Source organism: Urtica dioica, chromosome 12 (genome assembly GCF_054948205.1).
Source record: "Urtica dioica subsp. dioica isolate 48M chromosome 12, U.dioica_male_clone48M_v1_H2, whole genome shotgun sequence".
NCBI classification, from domain to species: Eukaryota; Viridiplantae; Streptophyta; class Magnoliopsida; order Rosales; family Urticaceae; genus Urtica; species Urtica dioica.
Window position 1 is genome coordinate 18,767,007 of NC_142767.1, and position 24,370 is coordinate 18,791,376.

At 38.1% G+C, this 24,370-nt stretch overlaps 2 protein-coding genes across 2 annotated transcripts; one reads left to right on the forward strand and one right to left on the reverse strand.

Moving 5' to 3' along the window:
- Positions 1–209: 209 nt before the first annotated feature.
- On the reverse strand, positions 210–4,740 carry EYE (conserved oligomeric Golgi complex component-related / COG complex component-like protein). The gene is made up of 10 exons (XM_089603069.1): positions 4,380–4,740; positions 3,760–3,849; positions 3,536–3,655; positions 3,364–3,465; positions 3,012–3,262; positions 2,790–2,935; positions 2,485–2,683; positions 1,709–2,390; positions 1,239–1,571; positions 210–696 (listed from the first exon to the last, which is right to left on the reverse strand). Exons 1-10 carry the CDS (start codon positions 4,659–4,661, stop codon positions 418–420), a joined length of 2,484 nt encoding a protein of 827 aa, XP_089459195.1. The 5' UTR covers positions 4,662–4,740; the 3' UTR covers positions 210–417.
- Positions 4,741–5,792: 1,052 nt separating this feature from the next.
- On the forward strand, positions 5,793–6,817 carry LOC149379911 (HSP20-like chaperones superfamily protein). Its single transcript, XM_089602227.1, has 2 exons — positions 5,793–6,112; positions 6,195–6,817. The coding sequence occupies exons 1-2, from the start codon at positions 5,905–5,907 to the stop codon at positions 6,605–6,607; spliced, it is 621 nt and encodes a 206-aa protein (XP_089458353.1). The 5' UTR covers positions 5,793–5,904; the 3' UTR covers positions 6,608–6,817.
- Positions 6,818–24,370: the final 17,553 nt, after the last annotated feature.

The following is a 24,370-nucleotide window of genomic DNA, read 5'->3' on the forward strand; positions in this document are numbered from 1 at the left end:
GTCCTCTATTCATTTTTAGTAATAATAATGTATGTTCACTACCAAAATAAGGATCCTCCGCAACCTGGGTCCCACTCCCTCTTCGCATCAGTGGTCCAGTGCCGATGAAAATCATTTTCGTTAAAGTTTATGGATTCTCTCACTTCTGTTTAAAACGGTATGAATTAAACCAAAGATGGTGAACAAATGAGGTAAAAGGGCACTATACATAAGAGAAACGAGACGACACCTCACTGATATAAAACCTGAAATTATAGTACATTTAAAAATAAATGAAGTAAAAGGGGATTATACACTCGAAACACAGCTCTTCAAGTTCAACATGGTGAACTGAAAACGAATTGGTCAAGATCCCTATTGTATCGAACAGAGGATTGTATATTGATTCCTTTGTTTAAAAAAAAAAAAAAAAGTGGATTAATCCAAGCTCAGCCGTCGCATCTTACAGACGAGGTTGGCGGTGGGAAGATCGAGGTGATCTCCAGAGTCTGATTTGACGAGTTCTTTCAGCTCGTTTCTCGATGTGGAAAGGCATGTGTGGAAGGTGGCGAGCACGGGCGGGACGGGCATGGATAGAGCAGAGAGGACGTTGCTGAGATACTCGATATCGACTGATAGCTGTTGACAACCTCGGTCCGTTATCGACTGTATGCCCCGCAATTGCTCCATGTAAAGTGCCGTAGCACCTTCCGCGACCTTCATCAAAATAAGGTTTTCAAATATTCAATGTCATATTGGTTCAAGTATATCCCTCAACCCATCTCTTTCATGACTTTTTTTTTTACAACATACAAAATTATGGTCAAACAATAATTTCAGATCAGATTTCACAAGATGTGTGGGTTTATTATGATTATTTTACTTCTAATTTTTTTTTTTTTTTTTTTTTTTTTTTTTTTTTTTTTTTTAAAACAAGGCCCAAGAGATATATTTATATCAAATCAACAAACGCCTGGTTATGTTATTCAAAAAACCCGAACCCATGAGATTTTATTTTTTTCCTTATTATTTATTTATTCATGGGAGAACTGGGCAAGTAGTGTAGACAGAGAGATAGGCCTACTCACAACTCGTATTGCTTATCAATGAAAAGATCTATTTCTGTTCTAAATCATCCCGGGTTCAGCATCACGAGAGAGAAAGAGAGAGAGGGCATAATTTCAGGTGACCTAATATTCTAACTGTGTTGGTCATGTTTTAACGTGAAGGGGTTGGTGAAGTTGTGTTGAAGTTCGTACCTTGAACATCCATTCAGTGGCAAAGAACTGAGCCTCTTCGTTGTTGGCATCGTTGTTGGATATGCCCTCGGCAAGTGGCTCCAGCTGCTGGGGCAGAGTGAGAAGGTATTCGCCGACACTTGTGACGTATGCCTGAGGGTATGAGCTAAAGCTTGGGAGTGGAAACGCACTTTGCTCCTCCGCCGCTGACCATATCGGCAATCGAGAGACATCGCTGAGCCGTTGCCTCACTTTGGATATGAGTACATCATACACGAGCTCGTTCACCGTGTCGGAAAACGCCGCAACTCTCTGAGACGCGTGAGGAAGTGCGTGGAACCTAGGATCTTTTGACTGCAAAGAGATTTACAAGTCCTTATTTAGATATTAAGAGAGAATAGAAGACAAGATAAACCCATCTAACTCCAGCCTCTGGGAGCATTTTTTTGTTGTTGTTGAAGTGTTTCCAAGTTGAGTTGAGTATCATTTACCTGATTTAAGAGGTTAAAGAGTTTCCGCGCCTTTTCGGGAACATCAACGAGCCGTACCGCTGCAACATCCAAGGCAGCCCTTCCGACCACAGATGCTTCCCCGCTACTACTATCACCAACATGTGATAAGCTTTGATCTGCGCTCGAACCAAGTACTGAAAACGACAAATTCGTGTTCAATCTAGCGAGGGTGGCTCTAAGGGAAGCTTCGAAAACGGAGGATCTGCTGGTCAGACAATCCGAAACGGTGAGGATTTGAAGAGCGCCTTGAACAATGGACCATTCCTCCTCATTCGAGGCCGAGTCAGCTTTCCGGGCAGCTTGGCTGTGTTCTTTCTTGTCCGAACCTGCATCCTTCTTCGACCCAACACCATCGCTACCGTGGTCAACTCCAAAGACAGTTCTTAACGATTTCAGCGTCTCTTGCAAGGCAGATATATATTGTAGCATTATGTCATCTAGAGCGTGGATGAGCTCATCTGCCTCGGAACCACCGGTGAAGTTTATACACCTCTCTACAGCTGCTTCAAGAAGTATGATAACTTGAGGAATAGACTCCTCCATTCTACGAACAGTTTCGCTGAGTTCAATCCCCTGAGCACCCACGCCACGAGTAACAGCTCCTCTAAGATCCACGCCGGTGATTTCAGAGGTAAGGATTGCCCGTTCCATCTGCCCATACCTGGAAATACGCCAAACCATCACTCAAGAGCTTTAAGAGAATAAGGTAAAATTTCTAATCTTACATTTATTTTAAGGGATTCGTGAGTTCTTACTTTTGCTTGAAAGTGTCAAATGGAAAATACACTGCCTTGAGGGTATCCATTAGAATTCGGAGATCAGAATCTGAAAATAAATGTTGGATATTTCTTGCAAAAGTCTGTGTCACATTGTGTAACTCAATCAATGCTTCTAAATGTTTCCTCTGAATCATAGTTCCTTTCGCCATATCACCAGAAAGAATATCTAATACACCTGAGGAAGGCACAAAGGAACACATGGGTCAGATAATTTAAAAATAACTAGTGAATAAAAATCGTAGAACTGAATATGCACTATATATAAACCAAATCTAAGCAACCTTTTCCTAGAGCTTTAGTTTCAGGAACAACGTCTCCGGCTGAGAGGCTGATACGCGAAGTAAAATTTGCTCCAATTGTTGCCATTGTCTCAATCAAAAGCGTTGGTACAAGAGTTTTATAATCCTCAGGAAAAGCAATCGTACACCTGAAGAACACGGCAAACCTAAGTGTGTGTGTAACAAGGTAATACAATTAAGAAAGTGGACACAAAAGACTTTTACCATTTCCATTCTTGCTCGAGATAAAGAAGGAATTCGTCGTAGAAGCTCGGCAGCCAGCTAGAGAATGAAACCATCATAGAAATACCACTCGGTACCCTCTCTGCCTCAGACTTGTTAGCACGTTGTTTTGAGTCAAAATCTTCCCACAGCTTCTTAATGGGTTTGAGGTGGACTTTTGTATAGTGTTGTTCCAGCGACTTAAATCTCCCAATTCGAATAAGAATGCCTCGCAGATTTTGAGCTACATCAACCTACATAGTAACAATAAGAGTTGATAAATTATCCGACCCATTATCCATACACATATGAAATATAATTCATTACCGATCAGACCTATAAGGGGATACGTTACCTTGCGAGTAGATAATGCATCTGTCAGTCTCGGCTGTACCATTGCGTCTAGCCTATCTTCCAAAACCTCGAGTTGCTTCCTCACATTGGCAAATTCAGCAACCTAAAGCAGAGAGTTGAATAGGAAAGTTACAAACCACTAAAAATGGTAAAAATATTGCACACGATATTACCTCCCCAACAGCAGACAAACAGTGCCTCATGTTAGCCAATGTTTCGGCGGCACGTGGAAGATCTCCACTAGCAAATACATCCTCAACAGTCGAGCTCAATTGGGTCAACCCAGCAGCGTCCTATGACAATAGAATCAGACAGTAGTTTAAGTAAATCAAACAGAGCTAACGGGAATTTCGAGAGCAAAGCTTAATGAAGAGTTAGATCCTTAGCAGTGCTCAACCTGTAATGTCTCATACGCAGCTTCCATTCTCTGCTTGACGGTATCTACTTTCGCCAACGCGGCTATAGATTCAGCCGATGATCCTTCAGCCTGTAGAGTTATTCAGATAATTTTATAACAATGTTACAAGTATTATATCGAGTAATGTCATCAAGCAGAAAACAAGACTAGTATCAGAGCTAACAACTAAGAGAAAAGAATCTTCAAGTAATGTTAACATTGACAATTTTCAATATCAGCAGAGTATACTGTGAAGTCATCTGATTCTAGGCAATCTAATCTGTTCGAATCCGAAACAAACAAGCTCAAACTAAAACAATGCCAATTCTAAAATTTGTACAAGATAAATCTTTCAAGCTCCGGCATTTCTAGATCAATCGAACAAGCTCCGAATTCTGGAGCATCCAAATCTGAATACGTCTAAATTACAAGGCGAAACACTGAACTTTGATCAGAGCCATACCGTCTAGAGTGGAGAGTTCTTAGATTGGAACCGTTTACTTGATCAATTCATGTGACAAATTTTCAATAAACCAAATAAGCTCCGAATTATGAAGCACCCTAATCCGAATCCTTCGAGACTACAAAAATGAAGCACTGAAATTCGATTGGAACCATACCTTCTTGAGCTTCTGGAGAATTCCGGCGACGACGGAGCGAAGCGATACGGCGTCGTCGCGCAGGCGGATGACGTCACGAGTGGCTCGGGGGACGCGGAGGAGAGCGGCGGCGCTCTGCTCGTTGAGAGAGGCGGCGATCTCCTCTGAAACCATCTGAAGTTTCATCTCCAGATCCACAAGCTGCTTCTCCACCGATTCCTCCGGGTGCCGAGTCTGACTCGCCGAGTTTATCCATTTCTTCGGGTCGAAGCTCTCTCCCGAGAACGGGCCTAGATCCAGCATTTCTCCGAGTCCGATTCCAGTGAGCTGGCTCGCGAGCTTTTTCGATCGCTCTTTGTGTTGTTTTCTTACAGTTCGAGGGGCTGGTGATGGTGTTTTAGTGAAGGAGGAGGGTGTACATGTAATGTTTTAAACTTTTGGGGTCATTTTGGTTTATGAAACAACTTGTGGGGTCTATTAAAATATGAAATCTATATATATATATAGGATGAGTTAAAGACAAGAAACGACCAGAAAGAAAAAAGAAACGACTGTAAACTTACGAGTACGACGAGAGTTGAGGATTTGGGAAACAAAGAAATTTCTATTTTTTTTATAACAAGAAAGTATTTATATAAGTTTTTTTTCACTATTTTTCATTCTTATATTACATATTTGAAGTTTAGATCACAAAAAAATTTTATAAATTGTTTTTGCGAGAACTTGAACTCATATATTCACGTAAGAAGAGACCTCCCGATAACAAATATTTAGAAAAGTGCTTATTGATCATAATGGTTGAATACTTAAGAAAAATAATTATATTTTAATATTTATAGTTTCTCTTGAAATTTAGAGGGCCAATTTGAGAAAGAAATTAAGTAAAAAAATTACAGAAATCACAAAATCGAATTATACCATCGATCATCTTTTCAAGTTTAGGCTCTGGTTATTTTGAATCCGTCTCATTTGATATACCGGTCAATTTAAGTGATAAAGGTTCAATTTAAAAAAATATTCCAATTTATATGTATTATCTTAAAATTTATTTAGACTTTAGTATTGTTGAATATATTGAGTTATTTTTTCTAAATCGATTTTCAAAAGAAATAATTGTATACCCATTCTAAACTCAATGCAAGCTTATTATAATCGTCAAACAAACTTATATATAGACAATGATAAAAAAAAAATTAAAAAAAAAAAAACCTTGTTATAACTGTCAAAGAAAATATGCTTCTCACTACACTACATACGCATAAATAATGGAAAAATCTGGAACGTCATGCATGCTTGAAAACGACATCGTATTGTTCATCCGTACACATCGGTTCTAGAAAATACTACACACATACCCCCGAGAAATGAGATATCTCTCTCTCTCTCGGACCTTCCACACACTTCCAATTTGCTCAGTATATAAACCCCCCAACTTCTTCTCCAAGATATCATCCAAAGCTCAGAAAAATATCTTCACAAACACGCTCGTTTTCATCACTGAAATCTTAATCTTACTCAACTCATTTCTCTGTTTCCTCACTCAGAAATGGCGTCCTCTCTTGCTCTGAAGAGAATCCTCTCCTCCAACCTCGCCGCGAAATCTTCCCTCACCTCTTTTCTCCGCCCCACCGCCGCCGCAGCCACAGCTTCCCGCCGCTTCAACACCAACGCGTTAAGCCAGTATGACCACGACGACGGCGATCGGAGCCTCGACGCCGGCGATCGCCGACCTCGCCGCAACGATTTCCTTTCAGGTAAATCCTAAATTCCACACGCAAATCACTGTGGATTTCGATTCCGATCTCAATTCGCGACGCTCAACTGATTGTTCTGCAGATGTGTTTGATCCTCTGTCTCCGACGAGGAGCCTGAGCCAGGTACTGAACCTGATGGACCATTTCGTGGACTCGCCGTTCCTCTCCGCCGCGGCGCGCGGCGGCGGACGGGGATGGGAGGCGAAGGAGACCGACGACGCTCTGATGCTTAGGGTTGACATGCCTGGGCTTGGAAAGGATGACGTGAAGGTGTCTGTGGAGCAGAACACGCTTACGATCAGAGGCGAGGAAGGCGGCGAAGCGGAAGAGGACGACGGCGGTCGGAGGAGGTACTCGAGCAGGATAGATCTGCCGGAGAAGCTTTACAGGACGGACCAGATCAAGGCGGAGATGAAGAACGGCGTTCTCAAGGTGATGGTTCCGAAGGTCAAGGAAGAAGAGCGGTCTGATGTTTTCCATGTCAGCGTCGAGTAGTGTGAATGAAGTTGGAAACTATAGCTTTTATATATGGTTTGACGTGTGTGTGTGTTTGGGTTTAGATTCATTAGGCGATAATGAAGAGTGAAGTACATGCAAATGCTATGGCTTTTCTTTTGTATGGGATGAGTGATCAATGTGAGGACTGGTGGGTTTTTTTTTTTTTAATTCAGTTTTAATGAGTAAATCCGTAAAATCTTTGCGTTATTGCCTTATTGGTTCTTCTATTGCCTTGCTTCTCAGTGGAAAACGACATTCTAATGGTAACGCTGAGTTCGGAAAACGACAAGGTTATACTGAAAAACAATTTTTTTTTTTGAGACGGCATTATTGGTCAAAAACATGATATAGCAGCAGCATGATAGCAGTGCATGTTACATGATATGGTGGCGCTATTGGCCAATAGTGTCGATACTACTTGATTTAATTTTTAATATAAGTTCTAAGGGAATTGACACAAATAATACCATCTCAATGTCACTTACCATATTTAGTCCCAAATAAAAAAAGTGACAAAAATAATACCAAAACTTAGCGAGAGAAATAAATGTTGATCCAACTACCCCCAAGCCTATTCTCAACTCAATTTCTCACGCTAAAAAACTGAGACCCATTTGTTTTCCTTCTTCTTCCTCACGTCCAACAAAACTGAGATGATATTTTTTGTTTTCCTTCTTTTTCCTCTGAAACTCATTTGAAACCCAACGTTTTTCTTCTTCTTTCTCGCCGGAATCTGCACACATTGTCGCCGGAATCTCTTCTTCTTCCTCTGAAACCCATTTGAAACTCAACTCTCAATGTAATAATGATAAACTTATCTAAAACCCAAGCTTGAAATTTGTTTTCTGAAAATCAAAAGTGGTTGTTCAATATTAAAGATCCAAGCTCATCTTCGTTCAAATCAAAGATCCAAAATTCTTCAAACAAATTTTGGTAAGTTCTTCTTATCTTTAATATACAAGAACATGTTTAATTGTTTTGATTCATGTTGAAATAGGTTCCATTGTATTTGAGTGTGATTTGTTTGTCAAAATGGTATTTTTTGTTGAATTCCCGATTTTTTCAGGGTGTCACGAAGTGAATCAGTTCGTGACACTAGTGTCACGAAGTGAATCCAGTTCGTGACACTTCCCGATTTTTCCAGGGTGTCACGAAGTGAATGCCGCCGAGAGCTGGGTCGCCGAGGAGTGGGTCGCCGAGAGCTGGGTCGAGCAGAGGTGGGTTGCGCCTTCGCCGCCGAGACCTGGGTCGCCGAGAGCTGGGTCGAGCAAAGGTGGGTTGCGCCTTCTTCGCCGAGAGCTGGGTTGAGCTAGGTCGTCGTGATTTTTGAGCGAGAAAGAGAAAGAGAAGGACAAGGAGAGAAAGAGAGACACAGAGGACGATGATTAGAAAGCGAAATCGTGGGAGGGAAGAGGAAGAGATAGTGAAATCGTGAGAGCGAAAATGTGGGAGGGCTTGGAAGTTTGAAAATCGTGAGAGAGAGAGAGAGGGAGATAGATAAATCGAGAAGATGAAGAGGTGTAGGTGTGCGAGGGAAAATGGAGAAAATTGAGTTGGGATGGTTTATTTCGTTTAAATTAGTTTCGAGGGTATAATAGTCTTTACCTACTGGTCTAGGTACTACATGTGTCAAATTTTGAGTTTTGTGCTAAATATGGTAATTGACATTGAGATGGTATTATTAACGTCAATATCCCTAAGTTCTAAAGGGCAAGATCTTCTAAAGAGGTTTTAGAGGCATGTATTTTTGCAACTATTTTTGAGGTTATCTCTAAGTTAACTATTATAAAAACATTTCAAATCCGTATATGATTTTTAAGGAATCAAATATATCTTTAGCTTTCAAGTTTAATCCTATAAATATGAGTTACTATACCTGTAGGCTTGAAATTCAATGACGTCAAGGAGATAGTCTCAATCTTTTACTAATGTCGTACTAAATTTTTTGAAGTGAAATAGTGTCATTAAATTTTTTGAAGGAAAATATTGTCCCACTTGGTCTAGCAAATGCCATTAAATTTGCCACTAAATTTGCACCCGTGAATGGTTGGATTTGAAGTTTGCATTATGTACCCGGTGAGATCATGCACAATATATATGTTTAATTAGATTATTAGCAATGATATCCACACTAATATTAAATATTATCATGCTATTTTACCAAAATTCAAAATTTGACACATCTATTACTAAAACACGTGCAAAAACTCGATACTCTTTTTTTATCAAAATCAACATTTTCTTTCTTTTGTTTTCTTTTTCTTCTCATTCTTCTTCCATCCATCTTTTTCATCTTCTTAATCTCAATCTGATAAATAAATAAAAAATCCTCTGAAATCTACTCTTGCCTGAGAATCTCGTCCACGTTGACTCTGGTCCTGTAGCTCTTGGTCAAGGCGGCACGGATGACCTCGGCATAGTCCTTGGCGGTGCTGTCGCTGGTCTTCGACGCTGTCGCGCTAAAGCTCTTTGAGCACCATAAATTGTCCCACCGAAACTCCCACAAAACTTCCATACACCATCTTCCATCTTCCATCTTCCCCGCCAATTTCATGCTCCGAACGTAGAAGTCCTCCACTTTTCCGAAATCTTTCGTCGGCGTAGTGACGATCCTCATGTATCAATTTCGCATTTACGTTGTCGCTGACGTCATGGGATCGCTCCAATTTTTCACTCACACCTATCACGTGTTTAGCGAAAGTATTGCCAGAGAATTCGATCAGCATGAAGAAGAAGGTGATAGCTCGGTGCACGATTCTTCACACGCTTCTAACAAACATGTCTATGAAGCCCGAGGAGGTCCGACTGAGGAATGAATTGAGGGTCTTGGAGAAGGAGTTCAATGATTGCAAGAGAAAGAAAATAAGGCTTTGTATTGAGTTCAGTTCAAATGGAGATTCGTTGTTGTTTTATTAGTATGGCCATAAGGGATAAGTTTGAGGTTTATGAAATTTGTAGTGATTGTGCATGATTTATATCTTTTTTTTTCTTACTGTAATTAAAAGGTTTGTTTGCAGCATATGTGTGCAAATTGATGATTGGGTATCACGGTTTCAACTAAAATCAAGAGAATGAAAATAATTCTTTGTATTGCGTGAATCGTTCTATAGAGTTCGGTTCTACGTATACTCAGCGCAGTCGTCCACGGAAAGATAAAAAAAGAAAAGAAGAAAAGAATGTTGTGTTGTGTGAATTTTTGTATTGTTTGAACATGAAGTATTGAACCATGTATTTGCTTTTTTTTTTGTTCTTTTCATGTTCTTGTAGTTTTATGTTCTCGTGAGAGTTTGAACCAATCCGTAACAAAAATTCTATAATTTATGATCAAATGAGCACAAAATTCTAAAATTCGTGATCAATCCGTCACCGAAATTGGAGAAATGTCGTGACAAGTCTATCATTGGTCACGAAATCTTTTTCCGTGACCGATTTGTCACAAATTCTCTAATGGCTTAACCATGTACTTTATTAGCCGATATCATAATTTGATAATTGGCTGTTTAGATTAATTGGGCCAATGAACTTGATGGATCTTATTTATGGGCTTACATGATTTTCTCCGCCTAGGCCCACTTATATATTTATATCTAATGGCAAGTTGATTTTTTTTGTTTTTGTTTTTGTTTTTTTTTTTTTATGGGGATCCCTTTTTATGAGGAAACATCTTTATTAGCTCACTGTAAGCATGCATGGCAATTGGCAAGTTGTTTTGTTAGAAAATAAATATTGATTTGTATTCTAAACGTGCGTTACTCCACTTATTAAACTGTTTTCATTTTAATATAGATTTTTGCTTATCATACTCAAAACGTGATTTACAACTCTTCATTTATTAACAGATCATTAGTTTATATGTTTTGTCACTTTGTTATCCACTTACTTTGCGAACCTAATTCATTGTTTATGCTGTACTATGCAAGAGCTTGGAGCTTGATGACGAAGATAATGGAATCTTAATTTGTTACTATCCCAACTCCTATACTAAACTAATACTCAAGTGAGTCATAAAAAATAATGTGCGGTACTATGTTTTTATTTTTTTGTTTTTTTGTTTTTATTTTTTTATAAGGAATAAAGCTACTTCAAAATTTACTCTCTTCAACATATAGCTGCAAATATCCCAACTCCCAAGTCCTTATCATGGTAAAAAGGTTTTTGCTAAATCTAAATCTCTCGGTCCATTTCACAAAACTCATATGTAGTGTTCAAAATCGATTTCCTTTCTCTTCCAATCAAAACTTTTGGAGTTTGGAATTAATGTCATGGGCATTAGTGACCATGAACTTGTGTGGAGTGGAATGGAAATAGATGTTTTATTTTTTGGGGTCCATAAGAAATGCGATCGTTCAGTAAAATAAATAATTGCAATTGTTTTATTTCAAATATTGGAAGTGGCCTATCCTCCTTTGGCTTACACACGGCTTTAGAAGACGATGGCTCTGCATCTACTTTATATCAAATCGACCCTCTGTTTTTTTTTTTTTTTTTTTTTTTTTTTTTTTAATTATTATTATTTTTTTTATCAAATTTATTTAGGTTAGCGTGTAAATGCCGCAACATCCCTGCCTCTAAACTTTTAATTATATATTTTGTTAATTATAAGATAATTGGAGAAGAAAAAAGAAAGTTCTCGAGGAATAAATAAAAAAAGGCAAGCAAAAAATATTATATACGATATGAAACATAAATGCTACATCGGAATTTGATACGAGTTTTGTTCAAATGGATAGCAGCTAGGACATGGCCTTGTGATTGAGACATTACACATTTCAAGCCAAAAAGAAAAAAAGATTTACACCTCAAAATCATATGTAGACATTGCTTTATTAAGTGGGAAAATGACACAATATTTTCAATTTTTTTTTTTTTGCTTATTTTAAATAATAGTGTTTTTTACAATTGGAAACAATTATTTTCTTTCATTATAAAAAAATGAAACTAAAAATAGATCAAAACAGTTTACAAATTTAAATAAAACTTACAAAATTTATTTTCGATCTTTACACACATTATTATTTTTAGATTAGTTCCAAAAATCCCATAATACGGTAGTCATTTTCCACTTATTACAATTTTTTACAGTCCAAGTCCCGAAAGCCCAATAAGAGTAAAATTAAAAGCCCAAAATCCCTAAATTGTTCCTTACTACCAAAAAATTTGCACAAGAAAAATAAAATTGTAATTGTAAGTGTAAACTTCTCAGAATAAATTGGTTGCCATGCTCATACTATTGATTTTAAAGGGACACCTTATGGATAAGCATAGAGATATTAAAAAAAAAAAACCATGGACCATGTGAGTGTGACAATGTGTAATGAAATTAACTCCAATAATCTACAGTTATCTTATTAAAAAAAAAATCTTCATCTACCGTATAGAGTAATAGATGTATTGTGTACAATACATCAATGCAACAAACTAATCTACAGACTGCTCTTCAAATATACTTTTGACAAGAAAAAAAAACTCGTAAATCTGTCAAATTAAGTCCCTAGGGATATAATGATTGATTTTATGTGCTACGCGGAAATAATTTTATATAGGCAGTAATTGTACAGCCGAAACTGCAGATCAATCAATGCAACTAAGCAACGAGCTAAAGAGATAACTCAGATGAGGCTAAAATTAGTTATTTCTAAACAGCCAAAAAAGAATTATTGAAACGATGAAACTTCCTTTTTTATGTCGATTTTTTGATGGACGCATATGAAATTTCCAAGTTGTTTCCCAAAGGACCCCATTAAGATAGTCCCTATTGTCGCTATCGGGACACGCCTTCGAAATCGAAACAGAGCCAAGCATGGCTGCGCCACGTGGCGACGGCTGATTCACCGCAAAGAGCGACAAACGCAAACCAACGATACGGACACGTCATCTAGTCGTTCGCCTACGTGGCGCGTGGGCCCGGGGAGGGGAATATGTTCTCTTCGTTCCGGATAATTCCTTTTGGATATTCGAATATCCGCTTCCCTGATCCGCTCCCGCCATCGCAGTTAATTAGCGGCCGTGACGGTTGTACCCCTCATGGCGTTTGAGATATTACAGCCCTGCCATTCTTTGAGGTATTAGTTTTTATTTTTGTTGGAACTTTGAGCGGTATTAGTTTCTACTGCGATTTGACTAAAAAGACCCTGACACGAGTCAAGACGGCCAACTTGGTAAGTGAGAGAGAGAGACCGCAAGCTGAGATCATCGTAGCCGTTGGATGGTCATCAAGTTGGATTTTGACGGCCGATATTTTCTGAGAGAATTTACGCACGTGGAAGTCAAAATTGGATTCGGAATTTTATCTTTCTTGTTCTTTTGATTTTTCCAACACAAAATTGGATTGTGTGCTGCGCTGAATTCCAGAGAAAGAGAGAAAAGCCATAGTGCAACATTTTTTATTTTTTCACCCTTTTTCTTTAACGAGTGGAATTGCATGAATTCTACGGATGCATAATAATATTATTTTTATTGCGTAAAGAGTTCTAAATATAATCTATACCAGTTTAGTGCTATGAACAAAACAAAAAAAAACTAAGCCCTAATGAAAGGCATGACACGCATTTATAATCAATAGCAATGGTTTTGCGTTCAATTGTTTTTTAAGTAGTGATCATCCTTTAATGATATGACAATGTGGAGGTTATTGTTATTAAAAAAATATACGTGGAGGTACGTACGTCATGTTAGGTATAAGGTACTATTAAGTATTAACACGTCTAAATAATTTAAAAATGTAACACTACCTAAAATAAAATATAAAATAAGTGCGAGCCATGAAAGCATATCGTCCCTAGGAAACAGGATAGAGGTAAGGGGAAAAAAGAAGAGACCCAAAAACTTAAGAAAGGCATATTCCATGGAATGTCAAACCAACCATATAATAAATTTTAATAGAATGAACAAAAAAAAATGATAATAAATTATTACGTAGAATGCAAAACATATGCGTAAAATGAAGATAAAGAAAAAAAAATATAACGTTTGAGTGCTAACATTAATGAGATAAGCTTAAGAGTTAGATAAACAATAAACCATTACCAATAATTATGACTTTAAGATGCATTTACTTATTTAATTTCAAAGAAAATTAGTATTAGGATGAATGTGAATATATTTTTTAATAAATATATTATTGAAATGATAAATTCAATTCTGTCCTATGATTAAAAAAATTAATATAATAATTCAACACGATAGTCAGATAAAGAAGGTGTTTAAAAAAAATTAAATAGATAAAGAGCATAAACTGAAAGCGCAGCATTTTTAGGGATAACTATATTGGTATATACTTGAGCAAAAAAAAAAAAAAACTATATTTGTATATAGTATATAGATGTAGTACTATATATGCTACTTAGATTATAGCTTACTTTTTTTTATTTATAAAATCATTAACGGATATGCAAAGGCATATCCGCTACTACAGAAACTATAACTATATTACAAAATTAATTAATCAATGTGATATGATTTACATATTAAATAATTTAATCAAACAGTTCTAATAATCTTCTAATAGTTATCTTTTATTCTGAATTTTATCCTTAGAAGAGGATATTCCTATATATATTATATTGATGTAACTTAGGCAACACACAACTAACATGTATAGAGTGTAACGAATCAAAACCAGCTCAGCTGGTAGTTAGTTAGTTAGCCAAGTGGATGCCACGTAGGACAGCAGTTACGTCTAACAGTGGCACACTTGTAAATTATCAGTCATCTTGTATACTTGTATAAATCCTCACAATCAAGCAATAACAAATCAGTCAAAATCAGTTGCTTGAAATATCATCCTCTCCGATCTAGTTTCTCTCTATATTCTGTTACATTTTCATGGTATCAGAGCTCTGGCTCTAGGTCAAATCGGATTCTCAAATCGGCGAAATTCATGGCTTCTTCAAGCTCGGCGACTTCGGCGATGGAGAATCTCGCATCGGAACTCCAAGCAACTCAAGTGCTACCGACTCACCTCAATCCTCTTTCTCTACGGCTCGAGAGAGGCAATTTCAATCTATGGCGGTCTCAAGTTCTCCCTGCAGTCAAAGCTCACAGTCTCGACGGCATTCTTCTCGGCACCATTCTCCGACCGCCACAGTTAGTTGATTGCGTTGACGAAACTGGAATTTCAGTCCGATCGCTGAATCCTGAATTCATGCGATGGCTTCGATTTGATCAGTTCGCTCGAAACCAACACATGTCTGCAAGCTCAAGAGAGCTCTATATGGTCTAAAACAAAGCACCTCGCGCCTGGTTTGAAAGTCTCCGAGCTGCTCTTCACCAGTGGAATTTCGTCAACTCAAAGTCAGATAATTCCTTATTCTACAGAAAATTTGCAGGCAAAATCCTACTCCTAATCATCTACGTTGATGACATCCTCATCACCGGAGATGACTCAGCTCACATAACTCAAGTAATCTCTGACCTCAACCAGAAACTTGCCCTCAAAACACTAGGAGATATGTTAACTACTTTCTATGTTTTGAAGTTCACAGAACACCCTCAGCCATGTATCTAACCCAACGCAGGTATACCCTTGACCTACTCGTCAAAACCAACATGATACACGCAAAACCAAGTCCAACCCCCATGTGTCAAAACACCAAACTCCACACCACAGACAGTCCTCCATTTGAAAACTCCCACCTTATATCGGAGCACAATTGGCGCCTTACAAAACCTCACAAGCACTCGTCCAGATATAGACTTCACTGTCAACAAGCTTAGTCAGTATCTTCAAGCTCCAAGTGTTGTGCACTGGTCAGCGTGCAAACGCCTTCTACGGTATCTCCGCGGTACTGTGACTCTTGGCCTGACCTTCACGCCGGTCACACGATTCAACATCAGCTGCTTTAGTGACGCTGACTGGGCTGGTGATCTGGACAGTCGTCGTTCCACAAGTGGCCACTGCCTGTTCCTTGGCAATAACTTCCTAAATTGGAGTGCACGAAAGCAACATGTGGTTGCTCGCTCAAGTACTGAGGCTGAATACAGGTCCCTCGCTGCTGCTGCTACAGACATTGCGTGGTTTGAATCCCTCTTCACTGAACTTGCGCTCCCAGTAGAGAAGCCACTTGTCATTTGGTGTGACAACATTAGTGCGAATCTCCTTGCCTCCAACCCGGTGTACCACCAACGCACCAAGCACATAGAGATTGATATTCACTATGTTCGAGATCGCGTGCTCGCCAAGGAACTAGATGTGCGGTTTGTGAACAATGCAGAACAAGTGGCAGATGTATTCACCAAGGCTCTCTCGATCCCTCAGCACAGTTTTCTCAGCGACAAACTACACCTTGCTGATGCCTCTCTGTCCCCACCAGAGTCCGAATTGAGAGGGGCTATTGATGTAACTTAGGCAACACGCAACTAACATGTATAGAGTGTAGCGAATCAAAACCAGCTCAGCTGGTAGTTAGTTAGTTAGGCAAGTGAATGCCACGTAGGACAGCGGTTACGTCTAGCAGTGGCACACTTGTAAATTATCAGTCATCTTGTATAGATGTATAAATCCTCACAATCAAGCAATAACAAATCAGTCAAAATCAGTTGCTTGAAATATCATCCTCTCCGATCTAGTTTCTCTCTCTGTTCTGTTACATTTTCATATTATGCTAGTGAATATTGTTTTAATATCTTTTTGAGTTTCAAGTCTCATCTGTAGTCATTTTTTGGTGCAAAACTTTCCTTCAAATTGAAAATTTTTTATTGAGTAAATTAAAAAAATAAATTCCACGAAGTTAAGCTAAGTATATAAGCAAATAAAAGTGTCGCCTAATAGCGCGATTGAGACCTTAGCAGAAGACCAAACCTACTATGAATTGTCAAAGCATCTCTCTATCTTTGAACCAAATAAAAACTTTTACAAAATCAATGATGATAACTAGAACAAACATCCAAACATCAACTAGCCAATAAATATTATCTAATCTCTCGAAAGAGAACCAACACCTCAAGTCCGACACCTTAAATTTAAGTGGTAATTCACAGTGAGGCCAACGAACAATTCAAAATCTTGCAAAAACTTGCTTCAAAGGAAACACAAACACTCGCTCTATGACTCAAAGATTAATTGTTAAAAGTTTTAGTGCTGGCGTTAACCTAAAATTATTTGTTAGTAAATTTTGTATGCGTAAGGATCAATAACATTTAATTACCCTTGTATTATTTAGTTTGCCTATGAATTATCTTTCAATAAACTATTTATACATCGATAAATAATTTATCCTTCTTTATATCCACCATTATATTTTACTTTAATCATTGATAAATTTATACGATACATCGACATACTCGTCGACGGACAAGTGCAAATCAAACCTTGCTTCTAATTAAGTGCCACAAACAATTGCTCTATGCATCAATATATGTTTGTATGTATAACAAAAAAAAAAAAAAATACAGAAATATTTTACTCCTAATTAGTCAATATATAGCATGCATTTATTGAAGCCATTTCAATTTTGGATGAAACTGAACGAGCGGTGAGCAATCCGATTTATAACATTGGCCTACGTGTTCACTCGTGTGATTGAGACGTCATTTGAATGGGCCAAAATACAGTTGGCTTTACATGATCATTGACTACTAAATTCATTGTTTTGTTGAGTTTCAAAGAAGAAAAAAAACATTTTAGATTTATGACGTTAATAATAAGTTAAAAAGTATAGTTTGATGAAAATAACTGTCCATGACACGTTATTTATTTCTCTCCTAACTAAGGTACAACCTTTCCCGACACCAAGTGTTATTGTCAACAGTTGTGATCCGTTTTTTTGCTAAGGATTGGACGATAAAATATCTTTTTTATTTGAACCCCCCCAAAAAAAAAAAAAAAAAATTTGAGTGACGTGAAATATCAAATTCATGATAGATTATCTGCAGATATTTTTTTTTAGTCTATGACTCTATGTGAAAGCTCATTATCTACGTAAGTGCCTTTTGTAAAATCATTGTCAAAATATATATGTGATATATTTTTTAATTCGATGACTGTTTTTTTTAATAGTATAACAAAATTTCCATATTAGAGGAATTAGTTTTCAAATGATAATTGTTGGAATGAAGAGGTCCAACCACTTCTCTTGGGCCAAGCCCATACGGCAATCAAGTCCTGAAGAGCTGGAGAAGTGAAAAAAAAACGACATCAAATGCTGATAAGTGGAGCTGTGCGTTTTGGGATGACGTGGCAGCGAATCTGGGCCGTCTGAGTGAAGCTGATCGTGTGGCTGAGAAGGAATCCGAGTTTGGGCTTTGTCTTGGCTCAGCTGAAGCAATATATAAGCCTCCAAACCCTAGTTTTAGGTCATAACACTCATACACTTTCTCTCACTACCTCACAGCCTCTCTCTCTACAATATTCGTCCAAGAAATTAGAAATCCTCTCTGCTTCTTCTCATTTCTTTAGGGTTGTCCGAATTCCTTGCCCAAGGAGTAAAACCTGATTGTGTTCTTCGTGATTGTGGTGATTGTGACCAAGTGGACGGCGGTTCCAGTTTTGTGGCTCTCGGATTGAGTCACGGCGAGAACTAGGGTTTGATTTTGGGGGTTTTCGTTCTTGTATCGTTATTGATCTGTTTCTTTGGATTTCTGGTGAATATTGTGTAATCTTGTATTGTAACCGAGACTGATTATAGTGCACGAGCTTATCTGTCGAGCTCAACGTGGAGTAGGCAATTTGGACGCCGAACCACGATAAATCCTCTGTGTTGATTTACTTTTCTGCACTTTTATTTCTCTGTTCAATCGTCTGCATTGTTTGGCTTGTTTCTAATTGCTTTAATTCGGTGTTTTTGGTTCTCTGATAAAATATTGAATCGTAGAGTAATTAGGGCTGTTTGTTTATGTTTGTGTGAGAAAGGCCTTTGCCGATTCAAAACTGGGTGAAAACGGGCATAAAATCCCTACAGTGGTATCAGAGCTCTCGGTTTATCCGATCTTGCACCCAGTTTTCTTGAATCTTGGTAGAGCTAGGGTTTCTGTTCTTGTGTGTGGTTTTCTAGGGTTTTTTGACAGATTTTGTTATATCTGTTTTCGTGTGCCTTGGATCTGGTTGTCGAACGGGTCACGGATCAGTCGAGTTTTCTGATTCGTGGTTGTCAGTTCGAGGTGGAGGAAACCCTAGTTGTGTCTTTGAGAGTGTTTTCAGTGTGTGAGAGTCCAGTCGAGTTTTCTGGGTCTCTCAAATCAACAGCCCAACATATTTGTTTCAGAATTGTTTTAAATAATTTTTTCTGAAGAATTTTGATACTGTTGTTGTTGTGCTGTGTTCTGTTTGCAGGGTGATACGTGAGAAGGAAACTGAAATTCTGTGAGACTGTGAATAACTTCAAGAACGGAGGACATTTCATAACAAAGGGGGTTTATTGTTGTGATATATATAAATCCCGGGGTTATTCTGTGTTGTGCCTCTGTTTAAAGCTTTCTTGGTTGTTATTAGTGTTTGTCTCTGGTTGTACATCTTTAATTGTTGTACTGTTTCAGCTGTTTTTTTTTTCTCAGTTAATCTGTGTATCAGCTCTGTTCTTGTGTCGCTTTGTTACTCAGTTTTTTTTTCCTGAGTGTTGTCTTTTAAAGCTTGGTTGTTGAATCTTGATATTGATAATATAAGTGATCTGTTTATTATACTGTCAATATTTACCGATCTGTTTAAATCTTTTGTTTAGTGCCTGTTACTTTTCTGAAGTTTTTTATAGATCTGTTTTGACTGCTGTTTGATCTTTATATTGGTCAATAATATTCAAGATCATATTCTCGGTTGTGTTACAAGTCTGAAACCTCAAGTTTGTCCATAGCTTGTTGTGTTTCAGTTTGTAATCTTGTTTATAATCTTTGTGCAAGTTACTTCTTCTATAAGTTTCTTGTACTCTAAGATTTTTCACTTCTTTTCATCTTTTCTTCTGTCAAGGTACAATGTCTTCGACACGTCTTGATGTGGCGGTGTTCGATGGCAAGAGCGACTTTGATATATGGAAGAAGAAGATGAAAGTTCTCCTTTCTCACCACAAAGCGCATTGGGCTCTGGAGAAAGAATTGGAGAAGTGGCCGGAAGCATTAAAGACAAAGAAATCGGAGGTCGATGAACAAGCGTACAACTTGCTGTTCATGAACCTCTCCGACACGGTTATCAGAAAGGTCGATGGTGCTGATACGGCACTCAAGTTGTGGGTAAAACTCGAGTCGATATATTCTAACAAATCTGCCCCTAGTCTTGCTTTTCTGAAAGGTTCTTTGTTCTCTTGGAAAATGGATTCTCAAAAATCCATTGATGAGAACATTGATGAATTTCTGAAAATCACTTTATTGTTGAAAGGGACAGATCAAGCTTTAGATGAAACTAGCATGTCTATGATTATTTTGAACTCTATTCCTGAATCTTTTCAAGTTGTTAAGGACATATTTCAGTATTCTACCTCTTTGCCTAGTTTTGATCAGATTTGTTCTGCCCTCAAAACTAGGGAACTTGAGCTAAAGAATCAGAATAGGTCTAGTTCTGGATCTGGTTTATATGTGAATAATAAGACTGCGAGTAGTACTAACAAATCTTCGAAGAAAAAGAAGATGTTTGATTCTGATACAGGTGAACGAGAACCAAGGAAGTGTTACCATTGTGGTAAGGCAGGACATGTAAAGAAGAATTGCTATGCTTGGAAGAAGTCGAAGGGGAGCGAGACTAACGAGACGAACGTGGCTACCGCGGGTGTAGCGGACGTTGAGATTAGTGAGGTCTTGAACGTGTGTCGTATTTCTCGCCACGATCAGTGGATCCTCGACTCGGGCTGCGATTTCCACATGTGTCCGAATAAGGAGTGGTTTGAAGATTTCCAAGAAGTTGTAGAGGAGGATGTCTACTTAGGAGATGACCGTCCTTGTGAAGTCCTTGGTGTCGGTTCCGTGAAGTTCGTATTGGAAAGTGGTAAGCGGGTCACTTTGACTCGGGTGAGGTACATTCCTAGTCTTAAGAGGAATTTGATTTCTCTTGGTGTGTTAGATGATCTAGGATGTGTATATGAAGTGTCTAGTGGAAAGATGAATGTGTTTAGGAATGGGAACCTTGTTTTGAGTGGTACTAAGTTTTCGAACTTGTATGTTTTGGATGGTTCTCATGATTCCGCTTCTAGATACACTTGTCTTTCAGATACTAACCATGCAGCGAAGACAAATCGGCAAGAGAGCCGTGGAGTGCTTTATGCCGTGATCGACAATGGCGTCGAGATTAAGGTGGAGCCACCGAAGGAATTCGTGGCTGTCCCGATTGAGGTGGAGCCTCAAGAAGTTGCTGAAAATCCGGAGAACGACGTCTTAGAGCCTTCTCAAGACCTCGGCTCAAATCTGATCGTTGACTTGGAGCGTGATGCTTGCGGTGGTCAAACGGACAGAATTGATCTAGGAGTTCCGGCGGACGAGCGAGTGTTCCGAGACGGAGAAATAGAGGCTACAAGTGCTTCGGTGAAACTTCTTTCATCCCCTCTCATCTTTACCGCTCTTCTTCCCGAGCCAAAGGTGGTCGTAGAACCACGTAAGGGTAAGAAGAGATTTTTCCATGACATGTTGGAGGATCTCAGGGTCATGGGTAAACCCAAAAAGGTTATTGGTTTGCAAGGGTCAAGGAGTATCGTTCTAATCATTTTAGCCTATTGTGAATTGTTGAAATTTGTTGATTTCAAGTTTCGTTTCATTTCGAATATGCTTGCTATTGATGTGATTAAATTGTTTCAGGTTCCTTGGGAAGCAAACTATGGGAGTGATGGATCCGAAAGAGCGACGGACGTCGAGTTTAACTTCGGTTTAAACTCGTGGCACGTCGAGTAATTATCGGACCGGGATGAGAGCAATGACACGGATGAAAGTAAGTGCACTATGTCAGATCGGGTATGGGTCGGTGTTGGACCTAGGTGGAGATTGTTGGAATGAAGAGGTCCAACCACTTCTCTTGGGCCAAGCCCATACGGCAATCAAGTCCTGAAGAGCTGGAGAAGTGAAAAAAAAACGACATCAAATGCTGATAAGTGGAGCTGTGCGTTTTGGGATGACGTGGCAGCGAATCTGGGCCGTCTGAGTGAAGCTGATCGTGTGGCTGAGAAGGAATCCGAGTTTGGGCTTTGTCTTGGCTCAGCTGAAGCAATATATAAGCCTCCAAACCCTAGTTTTAGGTCATAACACTCATACACTTTCTCTCACTACCTCACAGCCTCTCTCTCTACAATATTCGTCCAAGAAATTAGAAATCCTCTCTGCTTCTTCTCATTTCTTTAGGGTTGTCCGAATTCCTTGCCCAAGGAGTAAAACCTGATTGTGTTCTTCGTGATTGTGGTGATTGTGACCAAGTGGACGGCGGTTCCAGTTTTGTGGCTCTCGGATTGAGTCACGGCGAGAACTAGGGTTTGATTTTGGGGGTTTTCGTTCTTGTATCGTTATTGATCTGTTTCTTTGGATTTCTGGTGAATATTGTGTAATCTTGTATTGTAACCGAGACTGATTATAGTGCACGAGCTTATCTGTCGAGCTCAACGTGGAGTAGGCAATTTGGACGCCGAACCACGATAAATCCTCTGTGTTGATTTACTTTTCTGCACTTTTATTTCTCTGTTCAATCGTCTGCATTGTTTGGCTTGTTTCTAATTGCTTTAATTCGGTGTTTTTGGTTCTCTGATAAAATATTGAATCGTAGAGTAATTAGGGCTGTTTGTTTATGTTTGTGTGAGAAAGGCCTTTGCCGATTCAAAACTGGGTGAAAACGGGCATAAAATTCCTACAATAATTGTGTACTAATAATATGCTTATATATAGATGTTATTTTTTTGTTAAATTTATTTAATTGATCAACGGAAACGAATTTGATAGGAACTGAGATATTGAGCTGTCTTTTATGGATACATTAGTTGTAGATCACTGTATATAGGATATCATATATTAATTTGCATTGCAATCTAGTATAACTTCTCATTCTAAGTCTAACTACGCAATCTCTTACGAAGTGACTCACAAGTGAGCCAATTATTTAAGTGCGGGAGTTAGTTGCATAACCGATTAAACTTTCATAGTAAAATAAAATATAATACAAATATTTTCTTAAGCAAGATACTAAAAACATGAAAAATTCTACATTTTTTTTATCAAACAATCAAACTAATATAAGCTAATAATTTACTTTTATTATAAATTCCGTATTGATCATGTGATATAATTCATATTAGTACATGTAGAAAAAAATCATCATTATAAAGCTTAAAGAAAACAGGCGATGTTACTAGTCTATGTCGTTAGCTATATCCTATATGTTAACGTGCCATATTTAGCTATAAGAGACCAAAAAAGTGAACTTTGATTGAATAACTAGCATATGTGTGCATATGATTTTTGTAAATATTATTCAGCCCAAATTAATCACACATTATCCGATTAGTATAATATCTAATAGATTCTTATCATGATATATTGTCGATACTCAAATTCACTAATCTCTAATACTTAAATTTACTTCTAAAGCACAAGAAACTCGACTTTGTGAATTAATCATCTCAAGCAAACAAAAACCGTTACTCACATCGTTAATTGATTGGTTTTTAGACAAAAAAGCTTCTTTGTCAAATGATAATTTACAAAATGAACATACTGTCAACCATTTAATTTGGGTGACAATACTTAATGCTACTACCTTCTGCTTATATGAGGTCTACTCTTACTTGAGAACATGTAATTTTTATCCGTTGAGCGACGGCCCTTCCACTCGGCACCGTCGGATCACTAAGGCCGACTTTCGTCCCTGCTCGACGGGTGGGTCTTGCAGTCAAGCTCCCTTCTGCCTTTGCACTCGAGGGCCAATCTCCGTCTGGCCCGAGGAAACCTTTGCACGATCTAACGGAAACTCCATTTTTCTTAAAAATGAAATAAAGAATTATTTTATTAGAACATATGAAATATTCCATTCTGAATCAAACCATGAGTTCAATCTCTTAAGATAGCAATTTGTTTTTGTTAGATCGTTACAATATTTTTGTTGTTGTAATATAAGCTTAGATGTTATATGAATGAAAGAGTCATTTTTTTTTTTAACGAAATGAACACATATTTCAAAATTTAAAATAGGTATACCATGACTTTCTTATACAATTCCTTATTATTTTCAACCATCTAGACAGTGACGGAGCCAGTATATGCCCAGCAGGCCCCCCCTCAAATTTTTTTTTTTGCACTTTTTGCCCATTTTTTAAAAAAATTACATTTTTTTCCCTTGAAAATTTATACTTTTGGCACAATTTTTATAAATTTTTTACAATCAAGCCCCCCCGAATTTTTTTTTTCCAAATTAGCCCACATGATGGGCTTTTCTGGCTCCGTCACTGCATCTAGATATTATGCATACATAACTGATTGAGATGTATTTATAAATTAAAATATCTATTAAGCGGCGTGTTTCACAATGGTGTAGCAAAAATTTAAAAGTCACCCTAAGACTTTTCCAAAAAGGAAAAAAAAAAGTTTAAGGTTTTTATTTTCTCACGTAGAAATTGAGTATCCATCGAGCAAGCACACACATCAAGCACCAATAAATAAACAAAAGCAAAATTATCCAAAGCAAAAAAGTGTGTCTCGGTCAAGAAGAAAAGTTGGTTTCGTGAGTAATTGAGATTTGCGACTCCAAATGGGACTAGTTGGTACTTGGTACTCCTCCCAAGGGTATTATGGTCAACCAATGGAACAAGAACCCAAGGTTGAAACTGGGGAATCAAATTGGTAGGCGAGGGCAATATAGTAATTGAGCCAGTATTA